The sequence below is a fragment of the Carassius auratus genome, chromosome 49 (assembly GCF_003368295.1).
Source record: "Carassius auratus strain Wakin chromosome 49, ASM336829v1, whole genome shotgun sequence".
Lineage (NCBI taxonomy): Eukaryota > Metazoa > Chordata > Actinopteri > Cypriniformes > Cyprinidae > Carassius > Carassius auratus.
The window spans coordinates 1,933,317-1,960,283 of record NC_039291.1 but is presented as its reverse complement, the minus strand read 5'-3'; the positions used below and the strand labels follow the sequence as shown (position 1 = coordinate 1,960,283).

Sequence of the window (26,967 nt, the reverse complement as noted above, 5' to 3'; positions counted from 1 at the left end):
CATTAGTATCTACAATAATACAATAATATGCAATGAATGGATTCTACAGCTTCTAATCTACATTCTAATGACATATATTGATTGGTACAGAAAGATTCATTTCAGTATTCTAATAGAAAATGAGAGCCCTAAAGGGCTTTTTAGGTTCTTCACCACTTTCACCATCTCTTCTGTATTTAGATCTCCTCTGATGTATATCCCATGGATTCCTCTATTTTCTTTTCTTTTCTTTTCTTTTTTTCTGTATGATGTTTGCACATTATTTTCGCCCCCACTTCAGCCTACAGTACGTATATACGAATCCATCTTCCCACATTGAGTCATCTTAGACTTCAGAGCTGGACAGATAAACTGATATTTTAATTGATAAGTAGGCGTTGTTTCTCTCTTTTTTTCTTTAATGTTTTCCATCAAGCCTGTTGACCAAATCTTTTCTTTCTTTTTTTTTAAGTGAACCAAATGGCCACTTATTTCATTCATGACCGTTTTGTGAGTTACAGAAAGGCCACTGGTGAGCATTTGTCCGTGTCCAGAGGAATGAACTTGTGAAGTATGTGCCTCTGACTGAGCTGACCTCTCCCTTTTTAATGAATGCACCACATCTGCTAGAACAGAAGCTACATTTTTATAGGCTTAAAATGCTGTCATGTCAGGCCACAGTAGTCATTGACAGCCAAGTTGATGATTATGTAATTATGAATGTCTAGGGACTAATAGTCATGATCTGTATGCCAGCACGGGGGTCTGTGCGTGTGGGTGTCTGAAGTGGGTTTCCATATAAATGCTTGGGCTTACACTTGAATGTGTGATGGATCAGTGTTATACTTCTATAGCTGATTCTAATTCATTATAAGGGTACGTTTACACAACACTTTTTAAAAAGTTTTGCATACAGAAGACAAAATGTTTTCAATATGATCCCGTTCACACAGCTATCATGGATGCCATTTACACACTTGTTGTTGTTTTGAGTGAATCATAGGCTACTACCACTGCTCTTTTGTCACTAAAATGCTATTTCATGCATTTTTAGTCAAGTGTATTTAATCTCAATCACAGACAGTGCACATTGGGCCACTTGAAGCAGATACTGTAGATTTTTTTAATCACAGGTTTATTCCCTTACGAAAGGAAAATATATTTACCAATATATTTCCTTAAATATATTGTGATATATTGTAATATATTATTTTCCCTTTTTATTTTCTAATATATTATATATTTGAATACATTTGATAATATATTGATGATACATATATTATATAATATATTGCAAAATATACAAATGATTGCCGCTTTCAATATATTGTAATATATTGGAAAAAGTAAATATATATAAGAATATACGCCTAATATATTACATGATATACCAATATACTGCAATATATTTTTGTTTCATAAGGGTTTACTCATTCGGCTGAGTCAAGATAAATGACATTTAACGTTTGACCTACAAGACCAGTGTAATGTTTAACAGTTATTACAGTCTTGACAACTTCTGTGTAGCTTTTCTCCAAATCATTAACATGTCAATCTCCTTCTTATTCTTTGACTTACATTCCACCAGGCCACTTGAAATGTGATTTGCAGGGGAAAATGGGAACTCTTTTGAACTCCATTCAAGTTTGGTGAAGTGAATTGTGCAAATTTAGCCATTTGAAGAATTCTTGTTGCCTTCGAGTCTTTGATGTCTATGAAATGGCTTTTTAAAATTAAACTTTTATTATTTTTTTTCTGAAGTACATTTTACTCTTCATAGACCTCAAAAGGTATCTGGAAACTAAATCATGTGGAAACTAAATGTCATTGTATCGAATAACATAACATCAAACTAATATGTGTCATCTGCAAACACAAGAGCTTGTTTTTCTAGGTTAACTTAACTCGAATTAAATGGTGCCAAGGGGATTTTATGGATTCAAAATCTGCTATATAATCAGATAATTGATTAAATAATTTTCTATATAGTGCAAAGACATTCATGCATTTTTAACATTTTTCTTAAGTATCCAGATAGTTCACTCTCTCTAAAGGTTAAAACAATTTGAGTCAGAGTTTTGTGAACCGGGCAAATTTTATTTAGAGAGTTTGATCAAGCTCCTTCTTTAAGAGGCATAAACGACAAATAAATGAGTAAAAACCTCTGAGTTTATCAGCTCCATGCGGCTTGTGGATGATTTGAAACTGCCAGCATCTATTTAATGTGTCATTCTAAAACCTCACAGTTCAAATCAAACAGTGTCAAATGAGTGTGTGTGTGTGTGTGGGTTTAACATTTGCAGATATTCTGCTTTAGACAATTTAATTCCACAACATTTAGCAGATGATACTATCCACAGTGACAAAAGTGTTTTTAGCATTGCATATGAGACCATTGTGATCAACAGATGGTAGGAATGTAATGTGGAATGATGTCTGCCTTGGAAAAAAACACTTTCTTTGCAACAACAAAGTGCAATAATACATGTAATACTGGTATAATTAAAAACAAGAGCAGATAATCCAAAATATAACTATATTGAGTTAAATTGAGACTTGCATTTTATACAAATTAAAAAAAGCATTTTCTTTCAAAAACTTTAAAATCAAGTATTATATATATATATAAACAATTATAAATGATTGTGACAAGTTAAATATTAATATAAATATGTTTTAATGTAAGTTCTTTAGTATGAATTAAAGTATATTTGAAGTCATTTTCAAGCATTTTCTTGAGTTCTTTGAGTTCTGACTCAAACTATTAAATAACAATGTTTGAGATTTAAGTTAATTATATCGCTTTTGAAATTTTCCTCAAACTATTAAATAACATTTTTCGAGATTGAAGTTAATTATATTGCTTTTTAAATTTTCCTTTAAACCTTTTTTATTATAAATGAGTTCTGAAAACTCAAGTAAAAATGGTAGAAATTGTGAATGGCTGTAATCCAAGATGTTATTAATATGAAATAATTTTTACAGTGGAGCATATGGACGCTATTTTATAAGCCCTGAAATAAAAATTAATCATAAGCCCTGAGGTTTTTTATGCAAGACTCTTGTCTGCTGTGAGCAGGATGTTGTCCAGTCTTGGTGGACAGACTGCTGCATTGTTGATCTGCATTGCTGATCAGTTGATCGATCACTGGACAGCTGCTGAGGGAGATGAAAAGGCCAGCCAATCAGATCAGAGAGTTAATGGGATGACTCCAGTGGAAACCTCTGGAGAGTTCAGATTTCCAGGAGAGCTGCCTCACTGTCAATCTCCTCTGACAGACACTTATATACAGACACCAACCCAGTTTACATGAAAACTGTTGTGTAAAGACACATATGTAAAATATATGCACTGAATTACAATGCATTAATCGTTGAATCTAAAGTGGTTCAAAACGACTGTTATATCCTGTGTGTGTGTTGTCTATGGTAAAGTATAATGTCTAACTGAGCAGTTCATTCAGTTTGTGCTGTCCTTTATTAGCAGTTTTGAAGGTCAAAGTTATAAACTTTAGATCTGAACGCAACCATTATTATTTTTCATGTTTGTATAGATCATGTAGTTTCTTGTAACTCCAGTAGTCCTCATTACATAAAATTCTTCCCTTATTAAAAACACACAGCTCAAAGACCCTAGACTGAACAACCTGGAAAACAATGGGGATTTAATTATTTTCATATGTGTACCTAATTTTTATCCCATTATTCCTTTTGGGATTTGAGCTTTTCTGTGAAAAAAAAAAGAAAAAAAAGAAGAACAATCAAAAAGGAACAAAAAACTAATAACTAATACCGGAAGCTGCTAGGCCACAGCAAGTTAATTTTGACATTACATTTTTTTCACATATAACATATATATAAATATATATATATATATATATATATATATATATATATATATATATATATATATATATATATATATATATATATATATATATATATATATATATATATATATATATATATATGTTAGGAAGCTAATCCCTGTCCTAGATGGTGATACAGAGCATCTGTATTAGCACTAGGGATCAATACAGATTTCAAGATTCAATTAATTTCTAATATGATTTCAGGTTCATTTGATTCACTTCAAGATTGGTTTGGCTTGTTTTAGTTTTTATTAACATAAGAAAAAATCTCTTGCAGCAGATGTGGTAAATTACATGAGAGAAATTTACTTTATTTTAATATATTATAACACACTTATTATTAATTTTTTAAATTAACAACACAGTTTGCTATTGCAATTTATTTATTTAACAGATACAATTTTCAACAATAAAATGATTATACTCATGACATGGAAAGGTGGATATATGATGAATGAATGGGATCAAACTTAAGTTATTCTGTTATTCTCTTGATCATGTGAAATTACAGCATGAGCATTTGATGTAGGATACAGAAATTCATATCTGAGAGGACGCTTTGAGTAATGTTGGGGAAACATTAATTTTGTAGTGAAATTCATTGTTTCTTTGTCGCCTGATACTCAAGCAAAGATTTTAATTAGAATTTGGTTTTATTATTAGTCGGCTACACATCATATTTCACATTTTCTCTTTCCTTGAAATGTAATTAGGGCTATTATGTACACAGCATTAATTTCATGAAATTCTGAAGATGGGAATTTTGAACAGGAAAATGGGGCTCCGGCTCAATAAATCCATTGCTAATAGCCTTCAGAATGAGTAAGAAAGAGCCAATACACTGCAAACGCATTAGCAACACCCCAGCCAGTGGCGTTGTGCTCCTGCCCTAATGAAACATTAGGTGTGTGAATGTGCACGTGGCTGGTGAACATTCATGCCGGTGTTTGTTTCATGTTGTTGCTTTAATTAAAGTCCGCTGGTTGACACTCGAACAAAGGTGCAACCTTTTAGCGCTCCCATTAACCCGAGTGAGCCCTGCTCCTTGGGAACGCCATCCTATAATATACCATCTCAAGCCTAGGTCAGAATTAAGAGGTTTGCTGGAAAATAGAGTTTGGCCTTAATTACTGTGGTGATGTGGTGCAGCTGTGTTCGGAGGTGCCAATATTATTGTCCAACCACCTGTTTATTGCTTTTGTTGAACCTTAAATTTTCCAGAGGGCAAAATTATCTCTGACTCTGAGTCTATTGTTCATCTGATGATGTTTTGGATAGTAGTTCTGTGCATGACTTCTTTTAAATAATACTCTATATTTTTTGCCAATTCTGCCTATATATATATATATATATATATATATATATATATATATATATATATATATTAACATAGATTACATTGTTAATATAAAAAATATTGTGTACGTAATATACTAGATATAACTATGTAACTAATATATATATATATATATATATATATATATATATATATATATATATATATATATATATATATATATATATATAATTTATACATAAAATTTTATAAATGAAAAAGTAAATCCCAGCAATTGATATTGATATAAGTGTTTTCTAAATCCTTGCCTTACAGTCAGTTACTTTATTTCACCAGTATCTCCTCTTACAGCTTCACACACATTACAGATATGGCTCATGGCTTCACATTATTGTCAGCATTGTGCGTCTGTCTGTTTGTGTGTGTGTGTGTGTGTGTGTGTGTGTGCGTGTGTGTGTGTGTGTGTGTGTGTGTGTGTGTGTGTGTGTGTGTGTGTGTGCGTGTGTGTGTGTGTGTGAGTAATAGAGAGCTTGAAGTAAAGAGAGAGAGACCAAGAGAGTGTCAGTCTGCATGCCTGCTTCTGTTCCTCTATTTATTTAGTTATTTTATCCACTGATGGTAAAGGACAGAGATTCGTCACCCAGAGTTTAGTGGAAGCATCATCATTGCCCACAGCATCAAGACGACCAATGAGATCATCTGGCATGCTTGTCATCTCTAGTACGGCTGCCGGAAAACTGTGACTATGGTTGTGGCTTGCATGTGTAGCTGTCATTTGATGATAAGCCAGTCTCTCCCTCTCTGTATCTCTTGATTGAATAGAGACAGTAATAGTGAACGGCATGCATCCCTTTAGCGAGAAACAGACATAGGTCTGCATCACTCCTCCTCCACCCTTCCGCTGCCTCTCTGATGCTTTTAATTCCATCTCCTCAGAATGTTTTCACAGTGACCACAGAACAATTTCACACATGGGATCTCATGCCAAACTGCGTGGAAACGCTGCATGTTTGCTAGATGGGGAAAGAAGAATTGGGGATGAACAAAATAGGACACAATTTAATATTCATTGGAAGATTTAAGCTCTGAGAGATTCTGATTTGCGAAATATAGCATGGTTATTCAAATGAGATATTAAACACAAGGGTGCAGCCAAATTCGTTTATTAAACCCACTGAAATTGAACTGTCTGACGCAAAAAAAAAAAATGGATCTGCTTGACAGATACAATATTTTTCTCTATCACTTTGGGAGAAAAAAAGATCAATTGTGAAGGCACAATGGAAGCTTGTTCAATGCAAAAAAATCTAAATAAGCAATTTTAGAGATTTTGAGCCAGATTCTGGCAGTTCTGTTATGCATGGACACAGTTATCTTTGCAGATGACCTTATTGAATATGCATTTGTATGAGTTTCCCTTTCAGATGCAAAATTTATGGGAGGAGAGGATTAAAATGAATCACGCAATGTGATTTACTAAAGTTTGCATCATTACTGGTATTTACATCATTATTTAACACTCAACAAAAGCATGTCTTAAAGCAGGCGCTAATTTGTGCTGCTCTTGGTAGATTGTTTTTGGTCATTATGGAAATGATCTGGCTGCGTCTGTGCTCTTTAATTTGCTGCATTGACAGCAAATCACCAGCAGAACTTTTCACTCCCATTAGTGCTTTTTTGGAATTGCGCTCTCACTCTAATTTGCCCTGTTTAATAAACCTGGCCCTTTATTTAATCAGTATCGATATTGCCTATTTAATTGCACATGCTCATTTACTCTATTTACACATTTAGATGAACTTTGTCATCATTTAATGATCGCAAAAACAAAAATAACTTATGTAAAGTATACTGTAATCTTTAGAAAATCTTAAAATTATATATATTTTATACAGTAAATTATACATTAATTTGTAGATGAATAGATTTAATAAAAAAATATTTTTATGCATATTTTTAATTTGTTAAAACAAAACATTACAGAATTTAAAATCATAATGAGTTATATAAAATATTGTTTATTATTTTTATTATTATTATTTGATATCCCTTGTTTCCATAATATTTCAAAATAATATAGTCATTATATTTTCTTTTTATTTCTATATATTTTCTTTTCTTCCTCATATATTTCTACATACAGTATGTTTTTCATTACAAATTATATTATCTGAATCCAAATTTCTTAGTAGTTGGTGTGTCCCTCCTTGAAATCGTAAATATTTCTTAATTCCTTTTACACCATAAAATGTATTCTTTCTTTTTATTCCCAAATCCAAATTAGATTTTGAATGCCAAATGTGATTTATATTCCACTGTGAAATGTCTTTGAATCTTCCACAATAAGGTTTAAGAAGTTTTCATCTTTTCATCTTGTCATGCTCTTTTCATATTATCATATTTCTCTGCTATAAATCCTCAAGTGGAATGTAACCTTCCATTATTATAGTGATATAAATTCTGAATTGATAAGGTGATAATCTATTGTTGAACCGAAAAGGAGCCTTAACTAGGTAAAATTGTTGTAATTTTTTCTAATTAAGCTGATTCTACCGCACCGTGTGACTTCTCTTGACAGCAACATTTTTCAAAATATTTTTAATTCTCCAAGAGTGTATCCATCATTTTCACCTGAGATACTGAGATAACACGCACACATCCATGATCAAATGTACCTGGAGGCTGTGGCAAATCAGTCGTCAGATGCTCACTGAATGGAGTGGGGAAAATGAATTTGATCTTGCATAGAGACTGATCACTCAGTTTTACTTGAGCAGAGCAGTCAGTCGAGACCTGACTATGATTAAAATGCCCCCTTCAGCTTTCAGGAAACACCCAGTTGACAGCTAATAGCCAGCGGTACAAGATTTGATCATCAAGCAAGGTGCACATTAAGATAGAAGACAAAGGAGGTGCAGGTGTCCATATACACACACACATACACACATATATATAGATGTATATCTTTTTTTTTCTTTCTTTTTTTTTTTGCGTTGCTGATGTTGAATCTGTCTAACAGTCCTGGAGACACCAATTGTTTGATTGTTTGCCTTCATACTGTGAGCAGATACAGAACTTTATAGAGAGAACTGAACACTTTAATGCATTTGGAAGAATAAAAACATTAAACATATACAATATACTGTATCTTGTACTAAAACTTAGTAAATTAAATTATAACTTCTCAATGGTTGTTTTGTACAAAAGATATTCCTCAGAAGATTCACTGGCCTCACAAAAAGGGGAACCAATGGAAGAACATCACAGGGCAGAGCACATAGAGCGCAGACAATGAGTCAAAGCACTACATGAGTTCACACTCCAGAGACATTGAAAAGATTAAAAAGTACATTGGAATTATTTGGCAAGAAGTGACTTCTATCATGTTCTCCTCACAAATAATAAAAATATAAATGAATAACATTGGTTATACAGTATACAGTGACACCTATCAAGGGGTAGGATATATTAGGCAGCAAATGACCAGTCAGTTCTTGAATTTCATGTGTTGAAAGTAGATACCAAAGGACATAATCAAAAGTATTGTGGAGTCCTTGCTTCATGTTCATCAGAGCTGTTTTGGCAGCACAAGTCAGAACTACATGGTGGCTTTAATTTTGTGGCTGATCAGTTTAAGTATATGTGTTTCTTGTTTTTAGATGACTTCTTTAAAGTGGTCATATGATGCGATTTAAATTTTCCCGTTCTTTTTGGAGTTTTACAAGCTCTTGGTGCATAAAGAAGATCTGTAAAGTTGCAAAAACTAAAGTTTCGAATCCAAAGAGATATTCTTTATCAACGTTAGGAGTCAACCACACCCTCCTAAAACGGCTAATGCTAACATGCCCCCACATGTCTACATCACAACGTTGGAATATTCAAATGTGTACAGCGTATTTTACAGAGGACAAGGACAGTTTTCTTGGAGAGTAGCTTACAATGCCAACATCTGTTTTCATACAGTAGGGTAATTCCAACTTTGCAAGTAAAGTCTGGCACTTTTGACTCATAGTTTGTAAGTATGTTTTCATATTTAAAGAAATTGCCACTGATGATTCAAACGTGAGTTTTGAGCAGTGTAGAGTAGCGCTTGTTGAGTGTTGTTTCTCTCATCAAAAATGCAGACATGGGTTTATGTTAACGGCCAATCACAACGTACTGGATACCTGGCCGATCATAGCACACCTCACTTTTCAGAATGATGAGCTTTGTAAGAACCACGTTTTAGAAAGGCAGGGCATAGAAGAGAAACAATAATGTATATTATGTGGAAAATAATGTGTTTTTTGACCCTTAACAAAATACATAAATAATCTTATTTTTAGCAACGTCATATGACACTTTTAAGGGCATTCAACAACAAATAAAGACAAAAGTTTGGGCTGAATTAATGATGTGCTGATGTGAGCTAGTCTTTAGATGTTCATGTAGAATCTTTTCAGCTTGTAAATTGATTAGGGAGATGTGTGAAGATCCCTGTATATTACTGCATTTTCTGGATTTTATCTAATCACTAGAACATTGCACAGGTGCCTTTCACTGTTATCGCAGCACACATACTGTGAGAAAACAAATTTGACATAAAACAGGCTCTAACTGCTTTGGGAAATAGACAGTCTTGGCAGGACGGAAGAGCGGTGTGAATGAGAGAACCATGAGATAATGACCATGCTGGCTATTAAAGTGATGTGCCTTCCTCAGGCAAGGTGAATCAGCCTCATAACCCACCAATAACAACCGGCAGTGTTTTCCGCGTAAGGTCTGTTCTTAATATTCATGTACAATATGTAGAGTTTTGTTAAAGAATGATGGATAAGGAAAATGGTTTAAAATAGCATATCTTGAACACTCCTACACACTGGCCGGTACAACATCTAATAAACAAAGATAACACACATAGTATAGACTTAAAATCAACTTAAAATCCTTGTTCAGTTAGATAGAATGATAGAATTGATATCTCATGATTTTTGTCATTCTGTGGTTGAGCGTCAGAGACAGTTGTGCTATTTGCTCAGGGCAGAGGTATTCGCACGGAGAAAAATGTCACATGGACAATAAATCTATTTTGTGACATGCTTCTCTTTCGTCTTCCTCTCTGGAATACGGTGAAATTTGTTTTAGGATTGAACACCGATTTGCAGGCCTCTCAGTAATGTGTCTTTGCCATGATCCTGATATACGATCCATCTGATTTCTGCTGTTTCAGCTCCCCAGATACCACAGAGAATGAAAGCCTGTTTTCCTTCATCTAAGCCAATCCTGGATGCTCCTTTGTGGTGATTACAAAAAAGTCAAACAGTCCTTTACACTTTCTGTGTCAAAATAATGACCATCATAGTTTCAAAACTAATAACGGCACATCAATTTCCAACACAAGCTTCTACAAAGAGAATTATAGTGCTGTGACAGCAGCGACGCTCGACAAGTAATGGATAGAGACACTCAAAAAGGCATACTCATAAATGATCGAAATTGCTTTGGAAAATCTTCAGCTCTTTGACTTATTCCTCAATGATTTACCCTGAAAGTGTAGCTACAATGACACATCAGCGAGTCCTTCTCTGACTTTTCACTTTCAGTAAATTAAAGACTTGATCAGTTCATTTTAAACTGTGTTATCGGCTAGTACAGACCACATCTTAGAGCCTTGGCATATTTTGCTTTGCATTGCCCACCTCGTCATTTAGCTGACACTTTTATCCAAACATCCAGTACATTTATTAGACGGTCAATCCCCCTGATGTCCTGAGGTTAATAGCTTTGCTCATGGACATAATGATGATAGCTCTTGGCAGGGTTCTGAACCTACAACCTTTGGTTGCTAGTCAAGACTTTAACCACTAAGCTACACATCTCTTGAGTTCAGGCTTTTCTAACTTCACTTTATTTTTCTCTTTCTGAACTGTATTAAGGGAAAACAACCCAGACCTTAAGTATAATATGTTATTATAGCCCTATTTGAGTTTCCAGGAACCGTTCACAATGGTCAGTAATGCCGTGTTCCAGGCAACCCGTAACCCATGTTTTTCCAACCTTCTACCCATGAAAGTGCATTGGAATGGCAGTCAAACCCGTGAAATCGTACTAGATCGATGTAATAATAATAATAATATTGCCTACAGATGCAGTGTTTATTCACATTGAAAAATAGATGTTAGTATAACGTTGCAATACAATTAATAATCTAGCTAAAATTTATTGCGTTCAGGAAGTTTGACATGACTTGCCTGGAATGCTACAAAGTCATGAGTCGTGGTTTGAAGTCGTGACTTACGGGCTCAAAAAACTGCCTGGATTGCCGCAGAAGATATTTATTTATTTATTTACTTCAAACTTTTAAATGTTAGTGATCATTATTGTTGAACTTTGCAGTCATTGAATGGAACCGGATCCAAACTGAACTGACTTGAGCTAAAATATATCGTACATATAATGTCTTTACAGCAGAATTTCAATTTGCCTTATCTTTGATGAGGTTTGTATTATTGATGGTCATTTTCCTTATTACTCTGAAGCTGCTTGGAAAGAATGCATTGTTTAAAGTACTACTATCTCCATTTTCATGTCTTAAACTCAACTGACATAGATGATTGGATGTTCATCTTCACTCCCTGAACCAAGTTTACATGTTTTAGCACTTAGTTCTCAAGAGAAACTATAATGCTTTATTTTCTTAAATTATTAATTGTTTGTTTTCTATCTGTCACCATAAAGCCATGTAGATGACAGTAATTATGCCATTTCAACACTGTACTGTCAACTGTAATTGGGTACCTCTGGTATCCACCAACAGGTTGATAAGAAACACATGACAGAGTGTACTGTTTCCACATGTCTTCTGGGTAATGGGAATTGTCTGGTGAGAATGAGAAACATAGAAGACATAGATCTCTGTTTGGACAGCCATCTGTGTGAGATGCATTTCTGTTGAATACTCCTGGTCAAAAGACTGATTTGACTGGGGATTTGGAGACAGCCCACTAAATATTGTTTGAACATGGCAGATGCTGATTAGAATCAGACATTATAAGTCTCTTCCCTGCTCACATGTGAACATGTCCTCCCTCCATTCAGGGTTAATGATTGAGTGAATGGCTGAAAATAAATATATTGAATGTGTTCATATTAAATGTACCAAAATGCAGCCATTGGTCACGTCTGCTGGGGCTCTTCTTGGACAGTTAGTGTCTGGAAGCTGTCTTTGCATATGCCGTATCATTTTTTTGCCATTCATCATTGAGATATCTGTCCAGTTTGGCATACCCTGTTGTCTCCAGTTGTCTGAGACAGAACAATAGCATAAAATCAGACTTTTGTGTGCGATTTGGAACTTGCAGTAACTTCTTGAATTGTTTCACTGCTCATTTGCATACAGTTAAACTTTGCATTGCCATATGTGAACTGTCACTCATTACCTCATTATGATTTTCAGTCGCTTATGTGCTACAAGATAAAATTTGAAGAACTGTCTTGGTTGATTGCTTTTTTTTGTTTTTGTTTTTTTTATTAAAATATTGATCGATCGGTTGATAAATTGCTAAACATGTACCAAATACCATATGCAACTTGTTTTTATGTGCATGTATATATATAGCCTATTGTAGATTTGTTCTCTTATTACATTTTAAATAAAATAATGACTTTACAATAAGGTTCAATTAGATAAATTTAAGTATACTGTAACAAATGTACTGCTCATTGTTAATGTTAGTTAACGCATTAAATAGAGTAAAAAAATGGAACCTTATTGTAAAATGTTACAGATTTATTTATTTTATATGCATTATATTTGTTACATTATATATATATATATATATAAAATCGTGATTAAATACATCCAAAATAAAAGTTTTGATTACATAAGATATGTGCGTATACTGTATATATGAACTATGTATACAGAAATACACACAAACGTCCACACATCTCGAAAGTAATAACTAAATTCAGTTCATTGAAAATTTTCTTCATATCTTCCGGAAAAGATTTCTTGCCTTGGCATTTTAGCCTTGTAACCATGAAGCCCTCAGACCTGAGTAATGACCAGCGGGAGCACAGCATCCATCCTCCAAAAGCTTTGACTCTTAAATATGCTGCTGTTAATGGAGCCTGCAGTCAGAAAAGGTCTGCCGTGATGGGCATCTCCGCTCAGTAAACACTATCTCCTCTAATTTCTTCCCACATCTTACTCTCCTTAAACGGATAGATTTGAAATTGCTTCATTGCTTTATATTGTTTTTATTTCCAAGTGATTGTTATGTCTTTTCTCTTTTTCTTCTATAGAAAAATGTGATGAAGCTCTGGTCACACCACTCCCCCACAATGCCTTCACCAGCTCCTCTGTGTTCACCAGTGGCTATGCACCTGGATACGCCAAGCTAAACAAAAGAGGAGGTAAATTTAATAATACTTGCCCAAACACATATTCACGCTCACCAATGTGACTTGCAGAATGAAGTCACATTACCTCTAAAGTTGTGAACTTTCTTCGGATGTGGTTTTTTTTGTGTGAACAGTATATTACAAACTTCAATTTCACAGGTGCTCAGACTTGATGTTGTTTGTGTAATTCCAATAAACATCCATACACTATATGGCACCGCAGAGTCATTACTTCACTAACTCCAGCCTGGAATTATTGCGTGAATTACTGGGCTACAAAGGCTCATCCCATTATGCCAAACTGTGCTTTGTAAAACACTATGTGCTTAAGACTAATTGAGCGAAAATCTACAACAGATGTGCCATCGCTGTGATTTATCTCGGTGAGATTGTGCACAGTTCACATATTTATTATTTTCAGTTTGTTCCTCATCACTCATTAAAAATGTTATTTAATTAAAATGGAAGTTCTCGTAGGACACGTTTAGTTTAGTTTGGTATATTTGATGGAACGAGATCATGTTTTCATTTATTTATTTTACTAGGGAGAAAGCAGAAAGAAATAAACCACTGCTAAATGTGCATAGAGGTGTTTTTTTTATTTTTTATTTATTTTTATTTTTTTTGCTATGTAGGCTCTCAGGGGAGAACAAATTCGGATGCAAATGGATGTTTTATATATGAACCTCACTGTGGGAGTCTGTAAAGGCCATGGGTTTGATGGGCTTTAAATTGCATGTTATTTCTAAGCTCAATGAGTCACTGGGCTCTATTATGTACACAAAATACTGTAATATTAATCGCTACTGTAACTATGCTTCCTATTACAAATCCTTCTGAGAGGCACAGTGTAAGCTCTTTACAAATCTTTCTTCCTTGAGGAGATTCAGTATTGCCTTTGCATGAATAAGTTGGTGTTGATGGCATGTCTATATGCATATGCATTTTTCAGTTGTTTATGCTCATGTACATATATTGCAGTTTACCTCAAAGGAACAGTTCACAGAAAAATGACCATTCTGTCATAGCTTGGCTCGGGTCATTATTCTATGAAAACTTTTTGCATATTTTTTTGTAAGTGTGCACAATGCATTACTACCATATTGAATGTTGTCTATTGCGGACAATATTAGTGATTTATTTGTTGATTGATATCAATGTGGTTATTGTGGATATTGAAATATTGGTAAATAAATGGTGACAGAATAATTATTTTTCTGTGAACCATTCCTTTAATGTCCTCTTCCCATAGAACATACAGTATTTAGTAGCATGGTACTGTATGTTCAACAACTAGAAAATAGTTATAGTTTGCTTGGTTTTGTGTAATATAACCAGATTGATTACTTTAGTGAGGGACTTAAAAGTTCAGACAGCACAAAGGGACATAAGATTGGCAGCAACTGTAATAACAGCAGGTTGCATGTGTGTATAAGGCCGGCATTTCCATTCAGCCACCTTTCTCATTGAAGGCCGGTGGGGTTTGTGAGTATAAGCAGTGGGATATGCCCTCTGGCACTGCCTCCATCAGCGACACAGGGCTCCCTGTCACTCTGAAGCCACAGAGTTATGTCCAGTGAGCGTTCTCCACCCTGCCAGTCTGCATACATGAGGCTTCATATCAATGAAATGACAGCTTTGTGCACCACGGAGGTTCTTCTCTTTTAACCCTTGTGTACTTTAGAGATGCCTAGGGGAGTGATGTTTGAAAAAACTCTCAGGCTTGAGTCTAGTGGTACAGTATGTGTCTTTTTCCCCTCAGCTTCATCAGCAATTGGATTCTTATTACTGCAGGAAATCCATGATGCATGTTAATGACGCCTTATCAGAGTTGAAAATAGGTTATTCCTGTCACTTATGTCATTCTTGCCCAGAATTTGCATCCAGATAGGCAGTTACCATCGATCTTGCATAGTTTTATGTAGTCATTATGACTGATAATAATAGGGTGAAGTCTGGACCTTATCCTGTCGATGGAGTATGACATTTTTATACATGATAGATGGCAATTCTTTCCCTTTTTTTACTCAATATTATGAATAGCAATGACACTGGGGACCCTTTAATGAAATCCACATCCATACAGCACATGTTCCACTGAAATCACATTCAGTCATTTTTTACATTTATTTTGTATTATTATTATTTTTATTTTCTAAATATAATTACCTTAAGGACAATCCCTGAGACAATGTCCAATATCACTGGGCCAGAAGGCTGAGAAAAGATAAATTTGACAGTATGTTGGCATTAGAAGTTTGCATCAGGGTGCAGCTTTGCTGCGGTACCCTGGTTGATGATGTCACAGAGGAAGGCTCATTATTTCTAGTTAGATGAGCAGCATCATGAAGGACTATTGTAGGTAATGTCCATATCCCAGCATCCGATATTCTTTCTCCACCATTGATGCATTATTTAGCCTTACTAATGTAAGGCTGAAAATAGAAGAGAAAAGAGAGATAGAATGAGCATAAAAATCAATAGAAAGCAGGATTGGTATTTATCTGCTTTGATGCGTGTTAGTTATATTGATATCATCCTGTATTTCTTATGCAGGCATTGTATCATAACAGGGTACAATTTATGTAGTTCTATCATTCTACTGCTCTGTCTGTCTATCTGTCATCTTTCTGTCTGTCCTTCTGTCATTCTATATATTGTTCTATCACCCTATTCTTATATTTTGTCATCCATCCATCCATCCGTATGTCTAATGCTCTATGTATCTTTCTATCATTCTATTGTTAGATCTGTTTATTTTTCTGTTTGTCTATCTATCTGTCCATCTGTCTGTTTGTCCATCTGTTTGTCTCTCATTCTATCTCATTATATCCTATTCTATTGTCTGTCTGTCTGGCTTTCCATCTGTGCATTAATTGTTTCATCTATAATTCTATATTTCTGTCTCCAAAATGGGAAATCATAGCAAACAATACGATGTTAATAAGATCTTGTTGTAATAAAAGAATAAAAAAGTAACATTAAATAATTTGAACAGAGACTGTATGGAGAAACTTAACTCCTCAGAAGTTTACAATAAGAATAACTAAGTAATTACAGTTTTCCTCAGTCGCTTTGGTGCATTTCTCAAATCATCCTTAATGTCTTTAATCATCCTTAACCATCCTTAATTTCTCAAATCGTCCTTAATCCTTTGTAGTTCTTCTTCACTGCAAAGGAGTACAGTATCTGCAATTCTTAAAACTTTCACTCAGTCTCCTAAAGACCTTGACACTATATGAAACACATCTATCACTTCACATTTTTCATATGGATTTACATCAGAAAATGGCCTGTTAAAGGTCAGCTGTAATCATGGCACCCTGGCATGTGAGATGCACACAGCCATTTTACTGCCCTCGGCATCACCTCAAATCCAGACATCAGATCTGAGACTTGTTGAGGCTTCCTCCGCTCTCATCTGGCAGGAGGGGCATCTATTTAGCAGCAGTTCATCTGTGAGATGAATCTGAGGGAAAGGTCAAACCTCGCTTCATCAGAAACCTGTTTGGCCCACACAGCTGGAGATGGGAAGGGACAGGCGGCTGTTCTGGCTGGTATGTGGGAAGCAAAATAGCCTGTTGGAAACTAATGAGAGGGAGAGGTGGGAAAACTGAGGCGAATGACAGAGGGGAAGGAAGGTTCAGTCCCCCAGCCTTCAGTCATGTACCCCAAGCTCAGCTGAATACCAATGTGTCCATGCATAAGATTGAGGGAGCAATATTAGGAATATAAGCAGTGATGCATGTCCTTTATTTCCCTTTCTCTTACTTTATATTTCTTTCTCCTTTTGCATTCTCACAAAGTTCAGATCAGTTTCCCGAGTGAATTCAATCTTTCTCTTTATTATATATTTTATACATTATGGATACACTGTAAAAAATAAAAAATAAAAGTTGAATCATGTAATCTACAGTAACATATATACATATCGTAACATCCAACATTGGGGTGTTTTATAATATATATATGACATCAACAGCATCCTGGAAAAGAGAAATCCTGGTGTCCAGCTGATTGTTTGTATCTATTTATTTTATTCATTATTGCTTAATTTTATCTTATGTTTGATGCATCCAAATGTTTTGGGCATTTGCCATTTGATGATGAAATGAAATTAGTCATAGTACTTCTGAATTGCTGCACTGTAGCTATAGTATACATCCTGCACAATAGCCTCATCTTCAGTGAACTGCCTTTACTGTAATGAACAGTTAATAACTGCTAAGGGCATTTTAAGGCACCAAAAAGTGGTGTTAAATGAGGAAGCGATGAACTTTGAAAATTATTGTGGTAACAAACAATACCCGCTAGTTTGTGAATCTGCACTGATGTGATTACTGTATAAATGGTGTACTATGAGAGCTAAAACTTAACAAAATTAAAGAAATGTTGCTTAATTCATTATTTATTTATTTTTGCTAGAGATAGATTTTGTTTATTCCAATGATTCTAAAATCACAATATAGCAAGACTATCTATAGATAAATGGTGTTTTAGACTGATACGCGTTTATTTTATTTTTTTTAGCATTCATTTTTTAGGTTTTGAAAACTGAATTGTGAGGCATTACACAGACCATATTTTGCAATTCTGACCTTTTTCTCAGAACCTTAAGATTTGAACTCGGAATTGGCAAATCAAGTTTATATCTTGATTTGCAAGAATCAAGAATCAAGAATAAACAGAATTCTTACAATTCTAAGATTACATTTTCTATAGATATTTGAATTCTTAGTTTTTAATCTCACAATTCAGTTTTTTTATTTTTCTTCACCATGGAATAAAAAAAAAAGAAATTGTGACTTTTTATCTCAGAAGTATGACTTCATTTCCTGCAATTAGGAGTTTACAGTATATCTCACAATTCAGATGTTTCTTCTCAGAATTGTGTGTTTATGTCTTGCAATCTTAAAAAAAAAGGTCTGAACTGATACCATTTTTATCCTGTGGTGGAAACAAGAAAACATTTATTTCACTATTTAAATTTTTTATTTTTGATCAAATCAACATTGCCTTGATGAGCATAAGAAGAAATATTTAATAGGTTCAGAACTGATGTTCTGGAGGTCTTTGAAAGTAGATACTTTCCCTGAATGAAAAAGTATTACTGAGGCTGAACTTCAAGCATGAAAATTATAAAACAGTACTGATAGAATTTTAATTATGAGGTCAAACAGATCACTCTGTAATAAATGTGCGGCAAACTCCCATTGATACTGCCCTGCCTGTAGCATTCATATAGCTTTGCCCACAGCTGTCTGTATCTCCTTCATCTTTTATTAGAATCCAGTATTGCAGACATAATGTCTGCATTTGAACATCTATATTTGAATCCAGAAACAATCAAACAGATTAACTTTGTCAAGTGACTGAAATCATAGGAACACAATACAAAAACAAATCACGAGTCACATGAGTGCGAGTCTCTCTCTTTCAGTGTCAGCGTGTTAGCAGATGGTAAACTATTCAAATATTATGCCATTTGATTTATCATCGCCTAGTTGCATTATCATCACAAAATCCTACATGCTACAGCTATTAGGCTGTGCAGATGTCCCATCAGGCAGGATTTAGACCAACATAATGCAATTTATTTTTCATCTCTTCAGTTTTGTTTTTTGCTGTTTTATCGGAGTGGTCAAGTGTTTCTTTATTTAATGTATTTAATCTGGCCCGTAACAACTCCAGGAACTGTTGTCTTCTGCTACCCGTCTTATTCCTCTCTTTCTGGGCTTCCGGTGTTCCCTTTAAGTGCCCTTCTTCTGCTCTCTTTATCTCTTCAGAACATCTGCCTCGGCAGCAGGTGGCAGGTAGCAGGTGGCAGTGGAGTGGATGTCCCCTGACTTTTTACACTCTCTTAAGCTTCTGTCTTGTACTGATCCCCGGACACCCTAAACTGCTGACCCTAACTTTATGTCCTTGCTCTGACTCTCCCTTTGCCTGCTGCATTGTATCGCTAGCCAACACCATTCTTTTTATGTTTGCAATGAAGATTTTTAAGGAACTAAATTGACTTAATTGACTTAAAAAAATAAAAAAAATCTAAAAATGTCATGGTTAAATAATATTTCCACAGTTTGTAATTTAACAATTACGGCTGGTTGGAAATGATGCAAAACATATATATAAAGATGATACTGAAAATATTTTTGCCATCTGAAACTGAAAATAAGTCAACATCTGTTAGTATTGATAGAAATCAACCATTGGGACATAAAAGTGGCAGAAGATGAAACATTTGCAACATGATTTTAGGTATTTTGAGAGAAACAGGATATTCAAAGAGTAAAATGTTTGAATTGGATTTGACTGGGTTGTGAGATGTAGGCATTACGTGCCAGAACGGAGCCTTGTGGTTGAGAGGGAGAGGCTGAAAAGGGATCGTTTCTTTAATATTAATGGTTGGATTTTATGACATTTAATGATCCTTCAAATATGCCTTTAACAAATGTCCAAAAGCCTCCAGCTAAAAGCACAGATAAAACATCTGCAAGAAAATCTGTTCTTAGACTTCCAAGAGAAACGAAAAAAATATATATACAGATGTTCCTTTTGAACAACACCATTAAAGCTGATCTTCATTAAGTTATAAACTCTATCCTGTAGAGTATGACGTGCAATTTGTACTTTTAAAAAAACATTAAAACATTTGTTGCTGTTCTGTTTTTCTCTAGCACCTCTGTGAAACAACCACAAAGACTTTTGTTCAATATAAAAATATAGTAATTTTTGGGCACTTTCTCTAGGTGCTGGGGGCTGGTCTCCGCTGGACAGTGATCATTATCAGTGGCTGCAGGTCGACCTGGGAAGCAGAAAACAGGTCTCAGCCATCGCCACGCAGGGTCGATATAGCAGCTCTGATTGGACAACACGCTACCGGCTGCTCTACAGTGATACAGGCAGGAACTGGAAACCATACCATCAAGACGGCAACATCTGGGTGAGTAAGCTCTAATATTTACTGTAGGACTTTATTTTTTCTTACGTTTTTTTCTCCTTTCAACAATATACGTACACTATCATTGAAAAGTTTGGGATAGTAAGATGCTTTATTTATTTATTTATTTATTTTAATCTCTTACCATACCAATGCTGTTTTATTTAATAAAACATTTTACATTACATATTTATCAGATGCGTTTATTCAAACTGATTAACGGTGCATTCAGAATATACATTTTTTATTTCTTATTTTTTACCAGTATGTATAAAAATAGTTATATTGTGAAATGTTATTACAGTTTTTTTTTTAAAAAAACATTTGTATTTGAATTGTGTATTACTGTGATGACAGCTGAAATTTCAGCATCTTTACTCCAGTCTTCAGTGTCACATGATCCTTCAGAAATCATTCTAATATGCTGATTTGCTGCTCAAAAAATAGTTGCTTCTTGATTTTCTTGTGGAAGCAGTGATAATGTGATCCTTTAATGAATAGAACAGTTGAGCATAATGTTTGAATGGTTGTGTATGTGGAAAATATAAAATTTAATTGTTGATTAAAGGGTTTATCTATATTTCACTGGCTCTTCTTCATTCTAGTGTTTTCTCACATTATACTGACACCTAGTGGTGTGGATGCATGAGATTGGCTGTTCAGTTTGTTTACACATTAAGCTTTTTTAATTAGAAAACTGCATCTTTAATATTTGTAATGTTATGACAAGTTAGAAAATGAAATTAAAATTCAAGATTGGTCCTTTACATATTCTTAAGGCATGGTGGTTGTGGTAGCAGGATGTTAGCATACCTCTTTTAAATTTGAACTCAACAAGGACAGCTGAAGATCAATGAGTCAAGAGGATGCCTTGATTTCTTCCTGGGTGCTTTAATCAACAGTAAGCAATCAAGGAAGCGCTTAGGTCCAGAGAAAGACTTACAGACTGATTTCAGACTGATGTACCACTGTGCTCAGTACTCACAGCAGAGAGGAGTGGAATTATTGCCGGACCCACCAGCAATCCACACAGGGTGGTCTCAGAGGAGAAACGTCATTGTCTTTTATCCTGCACTACCAAAATGTTGCTCCTGGACATTCTCAGCTCTCTTTAGAAGATGAATCATTTGATCTGTCCGAGTTAAGCTCTAGTCCAAGGGAACAGCTCTAAACTTATAAAATCAAGTCCTAAGGTCTCACTTCCATTTCTTTGATGGTTAGAAAATCGGTTACAGTGGAATGGACAATTTATGTATTAATGTTACTTTCAATTGTTATTTCTAAAATAAAGAACAATATATTTATGTTATATTATTTTTAATGACTGCATATGTATAACAGCTAATTAGTAAACTAATTATTATTATTATTACTAATCAATAATAATACAAAATTATCTTTCTATATATATAATTATGTATTTTATTATTATTTTTTATTGTGGGCAAGTGTTAGAGTGTGATATTTATTTAAAAAATACTTTTTTACATTTTGTTAATTGATCACATACTTAAAATAATTGATAGTTGCAGCACTGGTATTTACAAGCTTATGCTGAAGTTTTCAGGTAATGGCATAAATCTGGTATAAAGTTTGTTCCTCACAAAAAGCTGTGGCTTCTGAAAACTGTATATATCAATGTGCTTGAGTCATTCTTCAAAACTGACAGTAAAAAAAAAGAAAAAAGAAAAAAAGTATATGGAAAAGAACAGCTCTTTTTGTCCCATGGAAGACATGATGACAGATTTTTCATTTTCACCCAAAATTTTAGCCTTGGGTGATTTGATCCTCTTGAATAAGTTGATGTTTGAATGACATTTTGGGAAAGTTATGCGATTTAAGAGTGACATTTCAGTGGTGCATGATAAAAGTCTCTAGAGCGACGTTTCCTTATAAGAGCATGTTGGATCCACTTACTACATTCCCAACAAACCCTGATTTGCCACTTTACATCACTTTTAGTGATTTGATGAGTGTTCTTCTGACTGCTTTTGTCTTTCAGTGAGAAGCTTTTATATGAGTGGTGAATGAGGCACAGGGTTTTTTTTTTTTTTTTTTATCTAATAAAAAAATGGGGGGGGGACTACGGTGCATCAAAATGTTTAATTAATTTATGGACATGTGGATTATTAATCACTATTTTGTTTTCTCTGTGTAACTTTCACAAACAGATTGTCAGTAATTATTTAAATTGCACAAAAATTGTTTTTCATCAGCAATACACTGTCACTTTTAGTGGTTTTTTTAAGTGGCCTTAAAAATATGCTCTGTATTTTAACAGTTCATTGCTTGCAATTTTTAGAATCCATTTGAAAACTTTAATGTTGAGTTTTTACCCTTCTTTTAACATTTGTGCATTTGTGTGTGTGTGTGTGTGTGTGTGTGTGTCAGTACCTCATATGTCCCAAAACGCTAGTTTGGAAACACTGTTTAATGAATAATTATCCACAGTAATATCAACAGTTCCTTTCTGCTTTCTGAAGTGAGGTACCCTTATTAGATTCCAGTGCATCTCTAGAACATTTACAGGCACCATGCATTACAGTTTAATGCAGGCTAGATCGATAGTATTTGAACACTAAGAAAACGGAAGTAGGAATTATTGATCATTCCAGTTGCTAAAGCAGTATAATAGGCCATTTACTGTAGCATCAGTGAACTGGTGCCTGCAAGACTGACAAAAGTAATGCCAAGTAAAGGCAAACAAACAGCCCTGCTAAATTAGCTTGATTGAGTGGCATATGTTTTTACATTCAGTTTGCAATCTGATTACATGTCTCCTCTTGACAAAATTCACCACTCAAGGATAACCCGTCAACCAATCATGGTTTCAATATTACAGCAGCAATCAAAAGTAGACTTTCCCATTGCATCCAATTGATTTATATGCAGTGCAGTTCAGGGTTTTTTGTTTGTTTGTTTTTTTGGACTGGATCAGTTTTTATTTTTAATTTTTTTTTTTTATTCCTGAATAATTTTCATCACTTTTGTGCTCTGCCATTAATTATTTCTCTTTATATGCTTGAATATGCATTAAGACCTTTTGTGTTGCTAATGAATAATGGTTAGTTGCTGTGTTTTTATATGCCATGTGCAGCATCTTTAACACTCTGTTTTGGTTTGTGGACTTTTTTCTGCCATTTTGTTCAATCATACTGTCACTATTGTTCCTCCAAATAAGTTCAGTTCAGGTTAAATTGCAGTTCGGATTAAGGATATGACTATGAGAAGAAATAGGAAGAGTGAATACCACTAAAGATATATACCATATAAGATCATATACCATTTATCAGAAAAAATGACAAACCACTATATATTGTGGTCATGTATGATGTCCATAGCCTTTAAAGCTAAGCTATGTTCACATCATAAGTAAAGGTGCTCTTTGTCCATGCAATCTAATCTAATATTGTGACTTTACTTTATCCCTGATGTAAGATGAATAAGACGACTGATTTCCATTTACCTCCGATTCTTAAATGTGTAGTTGGCAGTGGAGCAAGTTTAGGATTTATGACATGTCAGATTTGCAGTTATTTCTCAGAATAAAATGTTTGCTTTTTTGGCCATGTAATTCATTTGTACTGCCACATTGTTGTTTTCATCACAGAAGTGAGAAGACATTCCTGACCTGGTTGCTTTTCTAGGTCAGACTTAGTTAGGGAATAATAATGAACCTCAGATTGAACAAAACATGAGCAAATGCATTTCTTTATGAAAACCCATTATGTCAAGAATGACATGGAATGGTAATTTGTCTTTGTTTCAGTTGTGTTTTGAAATTTGTTTGAGCTGGTCTAGCACATCTCTGCCTGTATCAGACAATGACTTAATGATTGCCTGGTGTTCGATTTACTATGTAGCGCTATAGACTTTTGACAAATGACTGGCTTCTAAATAGAGATGGGTGAAGAGTCATACCAGTCAGCTATTCAACTTGTCATCCAGCAACTCGCTTGTTAATTAGCAAGTTATTTATTTATTTGTTTACTACTAAAGACTATATATGTATATATTTAGCTGTGATATTTTTATTGTCAGTGCTCTTATTAGCATCCATCTAATTAGTCTTTAAGTCTGTTTGATGATAAAAATCCTGTTGGGGAAGTTCTGTCTTTAAATTAAGCTTGATTTTTTTATTTTGTTTTTTGGGAAGTAATTAATGCTTTTATTCAGCGAGAATGCATTTAATTAATCAAAAGTGACAGCCAGTGATACAGAAGATTTCGATTTCAAATAAATGCTGTTCTTTTGATCTTTCTACTCATCAAGGAGTCCTGAATTACCATTTCCGCAAAAACATTTAATAGCACAGCTGTTTTCAACATTGATAAGAGCAGCAACTCAGCATATTAGAATGATTCCTGAAAGATCATGTGACACATTACTGGAGTAATGGCTGCTGCAAATTCAGCTTTGCTGTCACAGGAATAAATTACATGATAAATATATTCAAATAGAAATGTTATTTTAAATTGTAATAATATTTCACAATATTATTATTTTTATTGTATTTTTAATCAAATAAATGCAGCCTTGGTGAGCATAAGATACATCTTTTGAAAACATTGAAAATCTCACAGATCCAAAACTTTTGAACAGTAGCGTATTTACATTTTTCAGTCAAATATTTGTCCACACAGTTGGGCCACAATATATAGACAATAACCAACCATATACCCCCAATGTATTCTTATGTTTGTATGTGTTCTTTTTTTAACAAGCGTTCAATATTTGTCAACACTTGCATGTTTTCATATGAACAACAAGTCAGTAATTAGACTAATTAGTCTACTGAACATAACAAAGTTATGTGGAATGACTAAAGTGAAGTGTTTGAGACTGTTATATTGCCTTTCATTCTGTTGCCATTTATTAGGATTGTTTATGCAAAAACAGATTTATTTTTATCTATGATGCCTAGACTTGTGTTCAAGACTGAAGTCTAATTGATCAGATTTATCTAAACACCTCCACACCAATCATCTCACAGCCTTTCAGTCTCTTTCCTAAGTATGAATTTATTCTTGACTAAGATTGACAGACTGAAATAATTATTGTGGGCTTTTCAAATATGGAAAGAGGCATTTAGTATCAAGTAAGCTTACTGAACAAAGCAGACTTCTGCTTCAAAGACAACCAAAGACATCTAAACTTTATGCCAATCAAATAAGTGTGAAAACAAATGCTGCTGAAATCCTTTTTTATCCAAACGACTTTGGAATGGATCCATAAAAGATTATGTATTCTATTTCATAGCTGATTGACTAACAGAAAGCGATACAATCCCAGCTATGACTTTTGTATTGTGTGCTGGATCTTTAATGAAAGTGTGTCTGCCATTGAAATGTATTTGTGCATGAAACCTTGAGCTAATTCCATCTGATCTCACAGCTCACTACCTGAAGACAATTAGACACTCTATTTAACTGCACCTGTCCTGGTTTATTTTTTAAATGACTTCAATTACTTCATGATTACTTGTGAGCAGACTAAAGTAATCTTGGAACCTTAATGCCACAGATCACCTTACTTCACCGTGGCCTCTTTACTTCATAAGCATGCCTCAGCTTATTCTTTTTAACTCCATAGCCCGGGGTTCAGTTCTGTACATATTCTATTAATCTCCAATGTTGTCCAGCTGGAATTTACTGTTCTGACTTAATGCTGTCTTGCTTACCTTTAGAAAATAATGTGATTTATGGATTTATGTGGAGAGTATTTGCATGCTCTGTGTATGACAGTTTACTTTTGCCTAAATTGAATAATTTACATTTATGTCAAATGTTACAAGTAAATTTTGGCATCACAGCATTTTGAGATTTGCTAAAAATTGTTTATAAGTGTAAATGAAAGTTAAATTTTTATTTGTTAATGCATTTAAAAAAAATGCTGTTGTAAAATTTGTTGAGATTACAAAATTTTAAGTTTAGTTAACTTTAGTTTAGTTAAGCACGAACACTTTTATCTGAAACTATTCATTATTGCTCATTCTAATAACTAATCACAGCAATCATTTTATATACAAATTTATAATAATTGTATCACTAAAAATAATTTATTTGTGATAGTAGTGATCATTTTTGTAGTAAATGTTTTATATAATGATACCTATAAATAAAAATAAAATAAAATAAAAAAAACGAAATTATCAGCTGAAAACCAAGGTTGTGCATATATTGTGTATCCCTTAAAGTATACCCGTTTTTCCGTTAAATGGTCCTGGTTCTTTTCTCATAGTTCACTGAGTGCTGAATAACGATGACCATAACTGACTGTGTTGTTACATGACGTAATCTTGGCAAACATTTGATTATGACTCCTACAAATTTCATAAATGTATACCACTGTTCAAAAGTTTCGGGCTGGTGAGATTTAATGTAATTTATTTGAAATATACTAATAATAAACTCAACAAAGCTGCATTTATTTGATTAAAAATACAGTAAAAACAATAATACTATGACATATTATTATAATTCAAAATAACTACT

At 34.0% G+C, this 26,967-nt stretch overlaps 1 protein-coding gene across 1 annotated transcript in view; it reads left to right on the top strand.

The window, feature by feature from the left end:
* The window catches only part of LOC113066023 (contactin-associated protein-like 2), a 314,922-nt gene that overhangs the window by 111,898 nt on the left and 176,057 nt on the right, over positions 1–26,967 (top strand). Inside the window, exons 2-3 of the mRNA XM_026237587.1 lie at positions 13,435–13,545; positions 20,283–20,476. Coding sequence (XP_026093372.1) covers positions 13,435–13,545; positions 20,283–20,476 — 305 coding nt within the window. The remainder of the gene's footprint in view (positions 1–13,434; positions 13,546–20,282; positions 20,477–26,967) is intronic.